This window comes from Engystomops pustulosus, chromosome 3, assembly GCF_040894005.1.
Source record: "Engystomops pustulosus chromosome 3, aEngPut4.maternal, whole genome shotgun sequence".
In the NCBI taxonomy this organism is placed as follows: domain Eukaryota; kingdom Metazoa; phylum Chordata; class Amphibia; order Anura; family Leptodactylidae; genus Engystomops; species Engystomops pustulosus.
This window is the reverse complement of record NC_092413.1, coordinates 216,500,304-216,516,427: the sequence shown is the minus strand read 5'-3', so window position 1 is coordinate 216,516,427 and position 16,124 is coordinate 216,500,304. Positions and strand designations below refer to the sequence as shown.

Here is a 16,124-nt window from a genome sequence, read left to right as displayed (position 1 = left end):
AAAGATGATCTAGTGGAGAATAAAAAAACGTAAAGGGGCTGCGGCATTAGCAGCTATAAGGACGCATCACTGCTGCAGCATCAGGTGCCTGGGGTATAGAGGCTTAGGCTCCGTTCACACGATGCATCAGACAAAACACATAGCAAGCATGCTTGTTACCACCAAAACGCCTGCATTTTAAAACTGCATTGAAAACACATGGTGTGAACACACCCTTAGTCTTACACAGCCACAGTACCTGGGAATTACCTTATGCAAATTACATCTTGTCAAGGAAGAAAACTGTGGCTGTAACTGTGGCTTATGATATCCCCTGAGCTGTAATATGAGATGAACATATATCATGCAGTATAATATATAGTCCCAGAGCCCCCTCTATAGATGTACATTCTGTGATGTACAGGTAGCGCCACCTGGCGGAAGCAGCCGGAGCCACGGGAGCAGTTAGCTCGCCACTAGAACCCTCATGCGCATGCGCTCTATGCGATGCATCCCCCGTGACGCGCAGCGGAAGGTTCGCGCAGGCGCAGTGGCGACGGTGTTGTCGGGCTGTGGCCCTGCTGTTTCGTGTAGTGGTAACGAGTATGTCTGCTGTGTGAGGACTCTGCCTCCACTATGGAGTTCGCCGAACTGATCAAGACCCCCAGGGTGGATAAGGTGCTGCTGCATAGACCCTTCCACCCGACAGTGGGCGGGACCTTGTGCCTGACGGGTCACCACCTGATCCTGAGCTCCAGACAGGACAACAGTGAGGAGCTATGGCTGCTGCACTCCAATATAGACTCCATAGAGAAGAGGTAGAGTCATATCCTTCGTGTATATGTATATATTGGGGCCCTAATGGGGTGTATGGGTGGTGGGCGGAGCCCAGGTCACCCCAAATATGTCCGGGATCATGTGATAGGAGTCTTAGAGGGTGACTCCACATCTGCAGGATTGGTTGGTGGCTTGGTTATAGCTGCAGGATCCTGCGGGTGACAACCTGGGGGTCCCGGAGGGCGTATTACACCCGCTACTGCTAATAATCAGGATTATTCATCTCAGGTTTGTGGGGACGACCGGGACCATCACCATAAAATGTAAGGACCTGCGGATCATCCAGCTGGAGATCACCGGGATGGACGAGAGCCTGAACATCGCCAGCTCCATAGAGGTCAGTGCCCGCGCCTGGGGGTAGAGGGGATATCCCCCCATTCACTGGGATGAGACCCCCTGCCACCCCCACAGGAACGAGACCCCCAGCCACCCCCGACAAGAACGAGACCCCCAGCCACCCCCAGCCACCCCCAACCATCTGGAGAATGGAGATTACATTATCAGTAATGAAGCCGCATCATATGATCATTGGGGGCTCCAGTCTCATGATAGGTGGGGGTCCTGTTTGGTGCTGCGGATGGGGGGTTTGTGTCTAGCAGGTAGCTGCTGCTGCCAGGGGTGCGTGTGTCCTGAAGGGCGATGATGCAGCCGGGGGTGCAGGTGTTTGGTAGGTAGGTGAAGCGGATCGAGTGAACGTGTCTGGTAGGTCAGTGATGCAGCTTTAATGCAAGTGTCTGGCAGGTAGGTGATGCGGCTGGGGGTGCATGGGTCTGGCAGGTAGGTGACGCGGCTGGGGGTGCATGTGTCTGGCAGGTAGGTGACCCGACTGGGGGTGCATGTGTCTGGTAGTTTAGTAATGTGGTTGGGGGTGTGTATGCCTGGTAGGTTAGCGATACAGCTGGGGGTACATTTGTGTGTTAGGTAGGTAATGAGGCTCAAGGTTGATGTGTCTGGCAGGTAGGTGATGCGGCTGGGGGTGCATGTGTCTGGTCGGCCGGTGATGAGGCTGCGGATGCATGTGTGTGTTAGGTAGGTGATGAGGCTGGGGATGCATGTGTGTGTTAGGTAGGTGATGAGGCTGGGGATGCATGTGTGTGTTAGGTAGGTGATGAGGCTGCGGATGCGTGTGTGTGTTAGGTAGGTGATGAGGCTGGGGATGCGTGTGTGTGTTAGGTAGGTGATGAGGCTGCGGATGCGTGTGTGTGTTAGGTAGGTGATGAGGCTGTGGATGCATGTGTGTGTTAGGTAGGTGATGAGGCTGTGGATGCATGTGTGTGTTAGGTAGGTGATGAGGCTGTGGATGCATGTGTGTGTTAGGTAGGTGATGAGGCTGCGGATGCGTGTGTGTGTTAGGTAGGTGATGAGGCTGGGGGTGCATGTGTGTGTTAGGTAGGTGATGAGGCTGGGGATGCGTGTGTGTGTTAGGTAGGTGATGAGGCTGCGGATGCGTGTGTGTGTTAGGTAGGTGATGAGGCTGTGGATGCATGTGTGTGTTAGGTAGGTGATGAGGCTGCGGATGCGTGTGTGTGTTAGGTAGGTGATGAGGCTGGGGGTGCATGTGTGTGTTAGGTAGGTGATGAGGCTGGGGATGCGTGTGTGTGTTAGGTAGGTGATGAGGCTGCGGATGCGTGTGTGTGTTAGGTAGGTGATGAGGCTGTGGATGCATGTGTGTGTTAGGTAGGTGATGCTGTCTCTCGCTCTCCTCAGGCCTTGTCCACACTGGACTCCATCACGCTCATGTACCCCTTCTTCTACCGGCCGATGTTCGAGGTGACGGAGGACGGCTGGAATTCTTTCCTTCCAGAACAGGAGTTTGAGCTCCTCTCCACAGAGGTAAGTCGTCCTCTCCCCTGCACTTACTGTAAGGGTCTTTATAAAAGTTCTCATGTTTCACCTCCTCATTATAGTTTTTTTGTGGAAGCACTGCTTTCTCACAGCTGAGGGTTTGTAACACTTTTATCTAACTTGGCCCACATCTTCAGCACAAAATACTCTGCTGTGTTGTTACAGTGTATCAGTGCGGTTTATTATTATATGTGAGTAGCAATTCCGTGGATTATTGACTCGACTATATTGTAACGAATCCTCAGCTGTAAGAATGAAGGGGTCTATACATTGGGCAGGGGGTGTGTGGGGCTCCAGGGCTTCCATCTCTCTGGAGCTGTCACATGATTACACCATGGAGGAAATAGTGGGAGAGATAGAACCTCTGGTCATGTGACAAGGGTCCTGGCCACCGGAGCTGACACTCTACAAGGAATAAGAGGAGATACACGAGGTATATAGAGGTCTCACCTCATGTCACTCATCTACTGCAGACTGAAGATTGGAGACTGAGTGAAGTGAACCGCGACTTCTCCGTCTGTCAGTCCTACCCCCAAGTCGTCATCGTCCCCAAATCCATTGACGATGAGTCTCTGCGAAAGGTGGCGGCATTCCGACAGGGAGGAAGATTCCCAGTGCTGAGCTATTACCACCGGAAGAATGGTATGGTACGTATCATCCTACACTGTATCCTGCACTCACTATTCTGCTGCTGGTGCAGTCACTGTGTACATACATGACATTACTTATCCTGTACTGATCCTGAGTTACATCCTGTATTATACCCCAGAGCTGCACTCACTATTCTGCTGCTGGTGCAGTCACTGTGTACATACATGACATTACTTATCCTGTACTGACCCTGAGTTACATCCTGTATTATACCCCAGAGCTGCACTCACTATTCTGCTGCTGGTGCAGTCACTGTGTACATACATGACATTACTTATCCTGTACTGATCCTGAGTTACATCCTGTATTATACCCCAGAGCTGCACTCACTATTCTGCTGCTGGTGCAGTCTCTGTGTACATACATGACATTACTTATCCTGTACTGATCCTGAGTTACATCCTGTATTATACCCCAGAGCTGCAGTCACTATTCTGCTGCTGGTGCAGTCACTGTGTACATACATGACATTACTTATCCTGTACTGATCCTGAGTTACATCCTGTATTATACCCCAGAGCTGCACTCACTATTCTGCTGCTGGTGCAGTCACTGTGTACATACATGACATTACTTATCCTGTACTGATCCTGAGTTACATCCTGTATTATACCCCAGAGCTGCACTCACTATTCTGCTGCTGGTGCAGTCACTGTGTACATACATGACATTACTTATCCTGTACTGATCCTGAGTTACATCCTGTATTATACCCCAGAGCTGCACTCACTATTCTGCTGCTGGTGCAGTCACTGTGTACATACATGACATTACTTATCCTGTACTGATCCTGAGTTACATCCTGTATTATACTCCAGAGCTACACTCACTATTCTGCTGCTGGTGCAGTCACTCTGTACATACATGACATTACTTATCCTGTACTGATCCTGAGTTACATCCTGTATTATACTCCAGAGCTGCACTCACTATTCTGCTGGTGGAGTCATACATGAGTGGTGTAAGGATACCTTCTGTATTAGGCCCCTCACACATGACTCTATATGGCAGCTGTATACTAGCCATACGTGTGTCAGCTAGCATATGGCCATCATACATGTGCATTGGGCACGGCATGGTGTGTCACGGTACAGTTGGCAGAGTAAATATAGTGTGCTCTGTCTTTTGCCGTATGTACGACCCAGCAGCACATTTCCCTAGGTGGAGGGGTGAGGAGTTCTCTCACCCCTTCACCTTTCCATCCAAATATATTCTAACCCCTCTTCCCTGCCCGCCCATAACAAACTTTCATCTGAAAGAAACCTTACTGGGGGACAGTTAAGCATATTGAATAGAAGGTCTCAAGCTGTTTGGGGCCTATAGGTCCTCACCCAGCTGTTTGGGTCCTATAGGTCCTCACCCAGCTGTTTGGGGCCTATAGGTCCTCACCCAGCTGTTTGGGGCCTATAGGTCCTCACCCAGCTGTTTGGGGCCTATAGGTCCTCACCCAGCTGTTTGGGGCCTATAGGTCCTCACCCAGCTGTTTGGGGCCTATAGGTCCTCACCCAGCTGTTTGGGGCCTATAGGTCCTCACCCAGCTGTTTGGGGCCTATAGGTCCTCACCCAGCTGTTTGGGGCCTATAGGTCCTCACCCAGCTGTTTGGGGCCTATAGGTCCTCACCCAGCTGTTTGGGGCCTATAGGTCCTCACCCAGCTGTTTGGGGCCTATAGGTCCTCACCCAGCTGTTTGGGGCCTATAGGTCCTCACCCAGCTGTTTGGGGCCTATAGGTCCTCACCCAGCTGTTTGGGGCCTATAGGTCCTCACCCAGCTGTTTGGGGCCTATAGGTCCTCACCCAGCTGTTTGGGGCCTATAGGTCCTCACCCAGCTGTTTGGGGCCTATAGGTCCTCACCCAGCTGTTTGGGGCCTATAGGTCCTCACCCAGCTGTTTGGGGCCTATAGGTCCTCACCCAGCTGTTTGGGGCCTATAGGTCCTCACCCAGCTGTTTGGGGCCTATAGGTCCTCACCCAGCTGTTTGGGGCCTATAGGTCCTCACCCAGCTGTTTGGGGCCTATAGGTCCTCACCCAGCTGTTTGGGGCCTATAGGTCCTCACCCAGCTGTTTGGGGCCTATAGGTCCTCACCCAGCTGTTTGGGGCCTATAGGTCCTCACCCAGCTGTTTGGGGCCTATAGGTCCTCACCCAGCTGTTTGGGGCCTATAGGTCCTCACCCAGCTGTTTGGGGCCTATAGGTCCTCACCCAGCTGTTTGGGGCCTATAGGTCCTCACCCAGCTGTTTGGGGCCTATAGGTCCTCACCCAGCTGTTTGGGGCCTATAGGTCCTCACCCAGCTGTTTGGGGCCTATAGGTCCTCACCCAGCTGTTTGGGGCCTATAGGTCCTCACCCAGCTGTTTGGGGCCTATAGGTCCTCACCCAGCTGTTTGGGGCCTATAGGTCCTCACCCAGCTGTTTGGGGCCTATAGGTCCTCACCCAGCTGTTTGGGGCCTATAGGTCCTCACCCAGCTGTTTGGGGCCTATAGGTCCTCACCCAGCTGTTTGGGGCCTATAGGTCCTCACCCAGCTGTTTGGGGCCTATAGGTCCTCACCCAGCTGTTTGGGGCCTATAGGTCCTCACCCAGCTGTTTGGGGCCTATAGGTCCTCACCCAGCTGTTTGGGGCCTATAGGTCCTCACCCAGCTGTTTGGGGCCTATAGGTCCTCACCCAGCTGTTTGGGGCCTATAGGTCCTCACCCAGCTGTTTGGGGCCTATAGGTCCTCACCCAGCTGTTTGGGGCCTATAGGTCCTCACCCAGCTGTTTGGGGCCTATAGGTCCTCACCCAGCTGTTTGGGGCCTATAGGTCCTCACCCAGCTGTTTGGGGCCTATAGGTCCTCACCCAGCTGTTTGGGGCCTATAGGTCCTCACCCAGCTGTTTGGGGCCTATAGGTCCTCACCCAGCTGTTTGGGGCCTATAGGTCCTCACCCAGCTGTTTGGGGCCTATAGGTCCTCACCCAGCTGTTTGGGGCCTATAGGTCCTCACCCAGCTGTTTGGGGCCTATAGGTCCTCACCCAGCTGTTTGGGGCCTATAGGTCCTCACCCAGCTGTTTGGGGCCTATAGGTCCTCACCCAGCTGTTTGGGGCCTATAGGTCCTCACCCAGCTGTTTGGGGCCTATAGGTCCTCACCCAGCTGTTTGGGGCCTATAGGTCCTCACCCAGCTGTTCGGGGCCTATAGGTCCTCACCCAGCTGTTCGGGGCCTATAGGTCCTCACCCAGCTGTTCGGGGCCTATAGGTCCTCACCCAGCTGTTCGGGGCCTATAGGTCCTCACCCAGCTGTTCGGGGCCTATAGGTCCTCACCCAGCTGTTCGGGGCCTATAGGTCCTCACCCAGCTGTTCGGGGCCTATAGGTCCTCACCCAGCTGTTCGGGGCCTATAGGTCCTCACCCAGCTGTTTCAGGATCCTGTGTCACATCCGAAGCTGCATTTCCATATGCTGGACCACTGCACCAGTGGATTTCTTGTCAGTATTAGATCAGTCAAAGATGCAGCTTTGGATGTGACTGGAGTACTTGACTTATTAGACAAGTCTACTAAAAAGCGTCCTGGTAGAACTATTGTAGTTATAGATTGTAAGCTCTGCAGGTAAGTGCTGTGTCCTGTGTAGAGGGTAACGCTTCCTTCCTCTTGTAGGTGATGATGCGCAGCAGTCAGCCCCTCACCGGCACCAATGGCAGACGCTGTAAGGAGGACGAGAAGCTCATTAACGCCACGCTACGCCCCGGAAAACGAGGTTACATCATAGACACCCGCTCACTGAATGTGGCGCAGCAGGCGAGAGCCAAGGGCGGCGGCTTTGAGCAAGAGGCTTATTACCCACAGTGGAGGAGGATTCACAAGACCATTGAACGGTAAACTACTGGCTGATAACAGGGAGAATAGATTGCCTAGAGAATGTGAGAGAATTATTTTTCAAAGAGTTACCATAACAACTAAGAAACCGTGTGTAGTCTGATGCTGCTCCCCTCATGAATACACTGGACTCGTGGTGATTACTGCATGTAGTCTTATGCTGTTCACCTCATGAATATACTGGACTCGTGGTGATAACTTTTTGTAGTCTGATGCTGCTCCACTCATGAATACACTGAACTTGTTGTGATTACCGCGTGTAGTCTGATGGTGCTCCCCTCATGAATACACTGGCCTCGTGGTGATAACCGCTTGTAGTCTGATGCTGCTCCCCTCATGAATACACTAGACTAGTGGTAATAACCGTGTGTAGTCTGATGCTGATCCTCTCATGAATACACTGGCCTCGTGGTGATAACCACTTGTAGTCTGATGCCATTCCCTTCATGAATACACTGGACTCGTGGTAATAACAGTGTGTAGTCTGATGCTGTCCCCCTAATGAATACACTGGACTCATGATAAACGTGTGTAGTCTGATGCTGTTCCCCTCATGAATACACTGGACTCATGATAACTGCGTGTAGTCTGGTGTGGCTCCCCTCATGAATACACTGGACTTGTGGTTATAGCCATGTGTAGTCTGATGCTGTTCCCCTCATGAATACACTGGACTCATGGTGATAACCACTTGTAGTCTGATGCCCTTCCCTTCATGAATACACTGGACTCGTGATAGCCGTGTGTAGTCTTATGCTGTTCCCCTCATGAATACACTGGACTCGTGATAGCCGTGTGTAGTCTTATGCTGTTCCCCTCATGAATACACTGGACTCATGATAACTGCGTGTAGTCTGGTGTGGCTCCCCTCATGAATACACTGGACTCGTGGTGACAACCATGTGTCGTCTAACTCTTCTCATTCCGATGTTTTATAGGTTTAACATCCTGCAGGAGAGTCTGATCAAGCTGGTGGAGGCCTGTAACGACCAGTCCCACAACATGGACCGCTGGCTCAGCAAACTGGAGGCCTCCAACTGGCTGAGCCACATCAAGGAGATCCTGACCAGCGCCTGCCTGGCCGCACAGTGCATCGACCGGTACCCAGCACCCTACACCTCCGCCAGCTCCTCACTTCCTACATCTCCTTTCATCCTTCCTTCTGCCCTCTGCCCCCCCCATTCCTTTATTTCCTAGAAAACTATCCATCGTCCTTCCTTGATCATTCATTCTTCTTCCTTTTCTTCCTTTATTGATCTTTCCTTTCCTCCCTTTCTCTCCTGTGTCCTCAATCTCTTTCTTTCTTTGTTTCCTCCCTTCATTATTCCCTCCCTCCCTTGCTTCTTCTTCTTTTCCTTCCTTCCTCTCCCTTTCATTTTCCATCCCTTGCCCCCATAACCTCTTTCCTTCCCTGTCTATATTTCTTCATTCCTTTCTTCTCCCTCTCCTCTGTCTAACATGACGCCCTCCTCGCTCTCATCCTTACATTCATTTCTCTTCCACCAATTCTTTCCTTCACTTTTTTCCCCCTTTTTTCCTTTCCTTCCTGATCCTGCATTACTTTCTTCCTTTGCTTCCTATTCTTCCATGCTTCAAAGTCCGGACAACCCCTTTATAAATCCTTCATTCCTTGCTGTATCATTTCCAGCCTTCTTCCACAATTTTTCCCTTCCTTTCTTTTCCCATTTTTCCTATTTTATTCTCCAATTCCTGGAGAATGAGAGAAAGGAAGGAAGCAGATTGGGAGGAACAAATGAGGGATTTCTTCCTTCCACTCTTCCTTCCTTCCTTCCTTTGTTCCTTCCTCCCACTCTTCCTATTCCTTCCTTCCCTCTCTAATTCTCCTATAACATAAAGCCATCAGTGATTGGACCCTCCGCAGCTTTCTGTTACAATGTCTCGGGTTGTAGAAGGGACACATTCTTCAGTTGTAGACATGAGAATCTTCCAGTCTCTGGGCTGATACAATTTATCAGTTTTTAACAATGTAACAAACAAATCAAGACAGGGAAGACATTGGTCCTGAGGAGTTTATTGTCTAGATCTTCATGTATAGATGTACCTCACATTGTGATTTAGGCGTCTCTAGCGTTGTCCTCTCCTCTTGCTTTACCTTGGCAGCTCCCTGGTTGACCAGTTGGGGGCAGAACGGAGTCCGGTCAGTGTAAATTTATTATTTTCCACCAGGAAAAAGGGTCATATACAGAAATGCTATAGTTGGGATGTTTGTAAGATGTGTTATGGTAAAGCGACACTATTCGGGGTTAATACTCATTCTCACCTTGTATACAGGGAGGGGGCGTCCGTCCTGGTCCACGGATCAGAGGGCATGGACTCCACGTTACAGGTGACCTCCCTGGCCCAAATCATTCTGGAGCCCAAGTGCAGAACCATCCGTGGGTTCGAGGCCCTGGTGGAGAAGGAGTGGCTACAGGTGAGTGTCTGTGGCTGTGTGTACATCAGAACAGCGCCCCCCGTCTACAGCAGGGGACATCACCTCCATTGACTGACTCTCCTGTTCTCAGGCCGGTCATCCGTTTCAGCACCGCTGCGCCCAGTCCGCCTACTCCAACAGCAAGCAGAGGTGGGAGGCCCCGACCTTCCTGCTCTTCCTGGACTGTGTGTGGCAGATCCTCCGCCAGTTCCCCTGCTCCTTCGAGTTTAACGAGAGATTCCTGGTCACGCTGTTCGAGCACGCCTACGCCTCGCAGTTCGGCAGCTTCCTAGGGAACAATGAGTGTGAGAGGTGAGGAGCGGGTGGTCTCTAGGGGGCTGTATTGCTAGATGTATACTTTATACTCTTCCTCTGTCTCTCCGTAGGAGTAAGCTCAAGCTGAAGCAGAAGACGCTGTCCCTCTGGTCCTGGGTGAACCAACCCACCGAACTCCACAAATTCACTAACCCCCTGTATGAACCCAACGGGCTGGTGATCTGGCCCTCCGTGGCCCCCCAGAGCCTGCTGCTTTGGGAAGGTAACTGCCTTCTCTGCTCTTTATAGACAGGATAGGGGCCCATACATGGCCATAGATGTCCCTCATCGCCACTGCCCCATCCACTTGCATGCTCAGCCAATGTCCCTCCTCCGGAGCTATAGGTCTATTTCTGTGCAGACTCCTGCAGTGATCGGGCAGAGTGATAATGACTGATCATAAAGAGAACTGTGCAGCCATCCAGTAGCCGCATGGTTCTCTTTATTGTCTCCTCAAGCTCATTGCTCAGCTTCTTGTATTCTGTTTCCTATGGGTGAGGATTCTTACATTAACCCCTTCACTGCCCTAGGCTGCCAGATACTTGTGTTAACCCTTAACTGCCATGGTTACTTGTATTAACCACTTAAGTGATCCAAACTACACTGGAACACCAAAGATGCACTAAAGGGGTTTACTAAAATGTCCTGCCTAGGGACTGGGACCCACTGTCATTGAAGCAGCCGCTGCTCTGGTTCACTTTTGCCTAAGATGTGGCCCAGAAGTTGCGGTTCTGATCACAGCAGGTCCCGCTTCCTCCATAATCCTATAATGGATCCTTACTCTAATTCTCAGGGGTGTTCCTGCGCTGGAATAGATCCTCCAAGTACCAGGAAGATGCTTACGAGGAGATGATCCACATCATAGAGTACAATAAGGAGCTACAGGTCCGGGTAAACGCATTAAGGAGGCAGCTCGCCGAACTGGAGACAGAGGACGAGATGCTGCTGGAGACCCCTTAATGTGGACCCCCCTTCCCCCCCATGACCGTTCATTGTCCGCCCCATGCCTGGACAGGGCTACATGTTTACACTATCTATCCTGCATGCACTACAGTTTTCTCTGGTGCAATCCTTCTATATCAGTGTGAATAGGGACCAATAAGCGTGGGGAACTACTTTAACCCTTTGTGTGTACTCCTTCATACCGCGTGTGACTGGCAGTGCGCCATACTAGACACTGCATGTTATATAGGGTCCTGGGAACTGCAGAGCATCTCAACACTGCATGGAAGCAAGAGGTTCCCAATCTGCACTTAAGAAGAAATGTTGAGTAAGCATCATTTGAGTATCTCTGCTTGCAGTCTTTGAATAGAAGTTTTATCATCCGCGGACAGGCTTGACACGGCGCATGCATAGTTGTAGTCTTGCCTATTGGTAACCTCTAGATGAGGTTTCCATTCACTGACGGCAAGCAGAGCTCTGTAAAAGGGGGAAGGATTGAAGCAGTGCATTTTACAGAATTGCAAAAGTTTGCTAGTACAGCTTTATCCTTCTTCTTTCATAAACATTTCTGAAACACTGTAACATGCCCTTTTTCGATTACTCCCCATTTTCAATATCTCGAGTTGTTGTCAGTGAATTGAAGCAGAGACAGAAAACTGTCCCCGATTCTGTCCATACATTATGTGTAGGGCATAGATGCACTGGATTACAGGTGTGGGCTGGCACAACATTAAGTTTCATCAAGTGATCTGGAAGGTTTTCATTCACTGACAGCAAGCAGAAACTTGCACATGAGTGAGAAATTAAAGCAGGATGCATTGCACAGTCGTCTGATACAGTTTTATCCTCCTATAACAGTTCTTTGCTCTATCAACTCTGCTTGCTGTCAGAGAATGGCATTACTCTCACTTATGTCTCCCCCCGGTGGACGGAATTACAATGGGCTTTTAGCTTTTCTATGTAAGTGAAAATGCTCCTGTTCACTGACAGCAAGTAAAGATTTTAAAAATGTTGAGCATTTGTAACCGAGCTTGTTACAAAGCTGCAGAGGTTTTATTTCAACTATATGAAGGTATTTGTAAAATTTTAGAGCGGTGGTTTAGACATTCGTCGCCAATTTCAAGAGCTCTGCTTGCTGTCGCTGAATGGAAAATTGTTTATTTACTTCTAGAGATTCACACCCCCTCGATGTTCATCTATGATAAGTATAACCGTTTCCATTCACTGACGGCAAGCAGCCTTGGTATACGGCTCAGCAATGTTTCCACCACCAGGTGGCGCCATGAGATCAGACACATTTCTTTTTCCCGCTCATCGTCTACTATTGTTATTTTGCACTAAGTTGTTCTGGCACTGGTTCTTGTTTCCCTGTATGTGTATATGTGACGTGAGGGTGACCGCGCTGTACCTTTAAACGGTAAGTGGTCGTCCCCTGTGGTGAGTGATTCTCATGTAAAGAGTGAGATATATGATGAATTTCCACATGATTTCAGTATAGTGACATTAAATACTATAACATTCCAGGCTGATGTGTTGTTATGTGCAGGTAAGGAAGGGGGCGCTGCTCTATATACATACATTATAGGGTGTGACTGTGACTACTCCCCCGTCAGGGGTCAGCATGTGCGCTCTGACCCCTCTGTGACTACACCCCCCATACACAGCGAGCTGCCATGTCCTGTGTGTCCTGACACCTTTCTATCATAGCCAGCAGTGGTCAGGGGTCAGCATGGGTGCTCTGACCCCTCTGTGACTACACCCCCCATACACAGTGAGCTGCCATGTCCTGTGTGTCCTGACACCTTTCTATCATAGCCAGCAGTGGTCAGGGGTCAGCATGGGCGCTCTGACCTTTCTGTGACTACACCCCCCATACACAGCGAGCTGCCATGTCCTGTGTGTCCTGACACCTTTCTATCATAGCCAGCAGTGGTCAGGGGTCAGCATGGGCGCTCTGACCCCTCTGTGACTACACCCCCCCCCCCCCCCTTACACAGCGAGCTGCCATGTCCTGTGTGTCCTGACACCTTTCTATCATAGCCAGCAGTGGTCAGGGGTCAGCATGGGCGCTCTGACCTCTCTGTGACTACACCCCCCATACACAGCGAGCTGCCATGTCCTGTGTGTCCTGACACCTTTCTATCATAGCCAGCAGTGGTCAGGGGTCAGCATGGGTGCTCTGACCCCTCTGTGACTACACCCCCCATACACAGTGAGCTGCCATGTCCTGTGTGTCCTGACACCTTTCTATCATAGCCAGCAGTGGTCAGGGGTCAGCATGGGCGCTCTGACCTCTCTGTGACTACACCCCCCATACACAGCGAGCTGCCATGTCCTGTGTGTCCTGACACCTTTCTATCATAGCCAGCAGTGGTCAGGGGTCAGCATGGGCGCTCTGACCCCTCTGTGACTACACCCCCCCCCCTTACACAGCGAGCTGCCATGTCCTGTGTGTCCTGACACCTTTCTATCATAGCCAGCAGGGGTCAGCATGGGTGCTCTGACTTCTCTGTGACTACACCCCCATACACAGCGAGCTGCCATGTCCTGTGTGTCCTGACACCTTTCTATCATAGCCAGCAGAGGTCAGCATGGGCGCTCTGACCCCTCTGTGACTCCCCCCCCCCCCCCCCCCCCCCATACACGGCGAGCTGCCCATGTCCTGTGTGTCCTGACACCTTTCTATCATAGCCAGGAGTGGTCAGGGGTCAGCATGGGCGCTCTCTGACCCCTCTGTGACTACACCCCCATACACAGCGAGCTGCCATGTCCTGTGTGTCCTGACTCCTTTCTATCATAGCCAGCAGTGGTCAGGGGTCAGCATGGGCGCTCTCTGACCCCTCTGTGACTACACCCCCCATACACAGCGGGCTGCCATGTCCTGACACCTTTCTATCATAGCCAGCAGTGGTCAGCATGGGCGCTCTGACCGCTCTGTGACTCCCCCTCCCCCCCCCATACACGGCGAGCTGCCATGTCCTGTGTGTCCTGACTCCTTTCTATCATAGCCAGCAGTGGTCAGGGGTCAGCATGGGCGCTCTGACCCCTCTGTGACTACACCCCCCATACACAGCGAGCTGCCATGTCCTGTGTGTCCTGACACCTTTCTATCATAGCCATCAGTGGTCAGGGGTCAGCATGGGCGCTCTGACCTCTCTGTGTCTACACTCCCCATACACAGCGAGCTGCCATGTCCTGTGTATCCTGGCACCTTTCTATCATAGCCAGCAGAGGTCAGCATGGGCCCTCTGACCCCTCTGTGACTCCCCCTCCCCCCCCCCCTCCATACACGGCGAGCTGCCATGTCCTGTGTGTCCTGACACCTTTCTATCATAGCCAGGAGTGGTCGGAGGTCAGCATGGGCGCTCTGACCCCTCTGTGACTACACCCCCATACACAGCGAGCTGCCATGTCCTGTGTGTCCTGACACCTTTCTATCATAGCCAGGAGTGGTCAGGGGTCAGCATGGGCGCTCTGACCGCTCTGTGACTACACCCCCCATACACAGCGAGCTGCCATGTCCTGTGTGTCCTGACACCTTTCTATCATAGCCAGCAGTGGTCAGGGGTCAGCATGGGTGCTCTGACCGCTCTGTGACTACACCCCCCATACACAGCGAGCTGCCATGTCCTGTGTGTCCTGACACCTTTCTATCATAGCCAGCAGTGGTCAGGGGTCAGCATGGGCGCTCTGACCTCTCTGTGACTACACTCCCCATACACAGCGAGCTGCCATGTCCTGTGTATCCTGACACCTTTCTATCATAGCCAGCAGAGGTCAGCATGGGCCCTCTGACCCCTCTGTGACTCCCCCTCCCCCCCCCCCCCTCCATACACGGCGAGCTGCCATGTCCTGTGTGTCCTGACACCTTTCTATCATAGCCAGGAGTGGTCGGAGGTCAGCATGGGTGCTCTGACCCCTCTGTGACTACACCCCCCATACACAGCGAGCTGCCATGTCCTGTGTGTCCTGACACCTTTCTATCATAGCCAGCAGTGGTCAGGGGTCAGCATGGGTGCTCTGACCTCTCTGTGACTACACTCCCCATACACAGCGAGCTGCCATGTCCTGTGTATCCTGACACCTTTCTATCATAGCCAGCAGAGGTCAGCATGTGGGCCCTCTGACCCCTCTGTGACTCCCCCTCCCCCCCCCCCCTCCATACACGGCGAGCTGCCATGTCCTGTGTGTCCTGACACCTTTCTATCATAGCCAGGAGTGGTCGGAGGTCAGCATGGGCGCTCTGACCCCTCTGTGACTACACCCCCATACACAGCGAGCTGCCATGTCCTGTATGTCCTGACACCTTTCTATCATAGCCAGCAGGGGTCAGCATGGGCGCTCTGACCGCTCTGTGACTACACTCCCAATACACAGCGAGCGGCCATGTCCTGTGTGTCCTGACACCTTTCTATCATAGCGAGCAGTGGTCAGGGGTCAGCATGGGTGCTCTGACCCTTCTGTGACTACACCCCCCATACACAGCGAGCTGCCATGTCCTGTGTGTCCTGACACCTTTCTATCATAGCCAGCAGTGGTCAGGGGTCAGCATCTATCGGCGGCCGCTCTCCTGTGTACTTGGTGCTGTGTAGTAGACCCGCTTTTAATACATTAATCCCCAGACTCAAACCGACACACAACATTCATGGCGCTCTGTGGAGTGTGAAATCGGGGTCTGTCCTGCCAGCGCTTCGTGTGTCTGATGCAATAATCTGCGTGGGTTAGGGCATCATATATGGCTAAACATGGCTGACAGTGACTCCATCCTCAGATGATGAACATTTTGTGCTGTGGAGAATTCATGGTAACCTTCCTCTATGGGGTCATTGGCGGACATCTTGATGGATTTTATTTTTCAGTTTTACAATCATTTCTCTTTAACTTGTTATGTAATGTTACTTCATTATTTAGCAATCGTCCTGGCACAACAACAAAGCTTATTTCCTGTCAATGTCCAGGTCAGGAGGTCGGGATGTGGTAACTATTCCCGCTATTTGGTTCCTATAATCTATCTTTGTAAAATCTACAAGGCCGCAGCCATGACTCTCTTTCTTGCTCCTAGCAACCAATCACAGTGCAGCTTAAGTTTTGCAAATTCAAGATACAAAATGAAAGCTGCGTCGTAATTGGTTGCCTGGGGCAACACAATGTACGTCTTTTATTTATGTCCCCCCGAATTGTTGCTCTTCTATAATATATTCTATAGATTACAAATTGCATGAAAGGTCACATGACTACTTTTTATTTCACAGACTGAGGGGAAAAT

The 16,124-nt window shown here is 51.5% G+C and overlaps 1 protein-coding gene across 1 annotated transcript; it reads left to right on the top strand.

Annotated features, from left to right (window-relative positions):
- Positions 1-506: 506 nt before the first annotated feature.
- MTMR9 (myotubularin related protein 9) lies at positions 507-12,379 on the top strand. Its single transcript, XM_072143818.1, has 10 exons — positions 507-797; positions 1,045-1,153; positions 2,524-2,649; positions 3,135-3,308; positions 6,949-7,166; positions 8,106-8,267; positions 9,460-9,601; positions 9,693-9,913; positions 9,988-10,139; positions 10,710-12,379. The coding sequence occupies exons 1-10, from the start codon at positions 616-618 to the stop codon at positions 10,874-10,876; spliced, it is 1,653 nt and encodes a 550-aa protein (XP_071999919.1). The 5' UTR covers positions 507-615; the 3' UTR covers positions 10,877-12,379.
- The last annotated feature ends 3,745 nt before the right edge of the window (positions 12,380-16,124 follow it).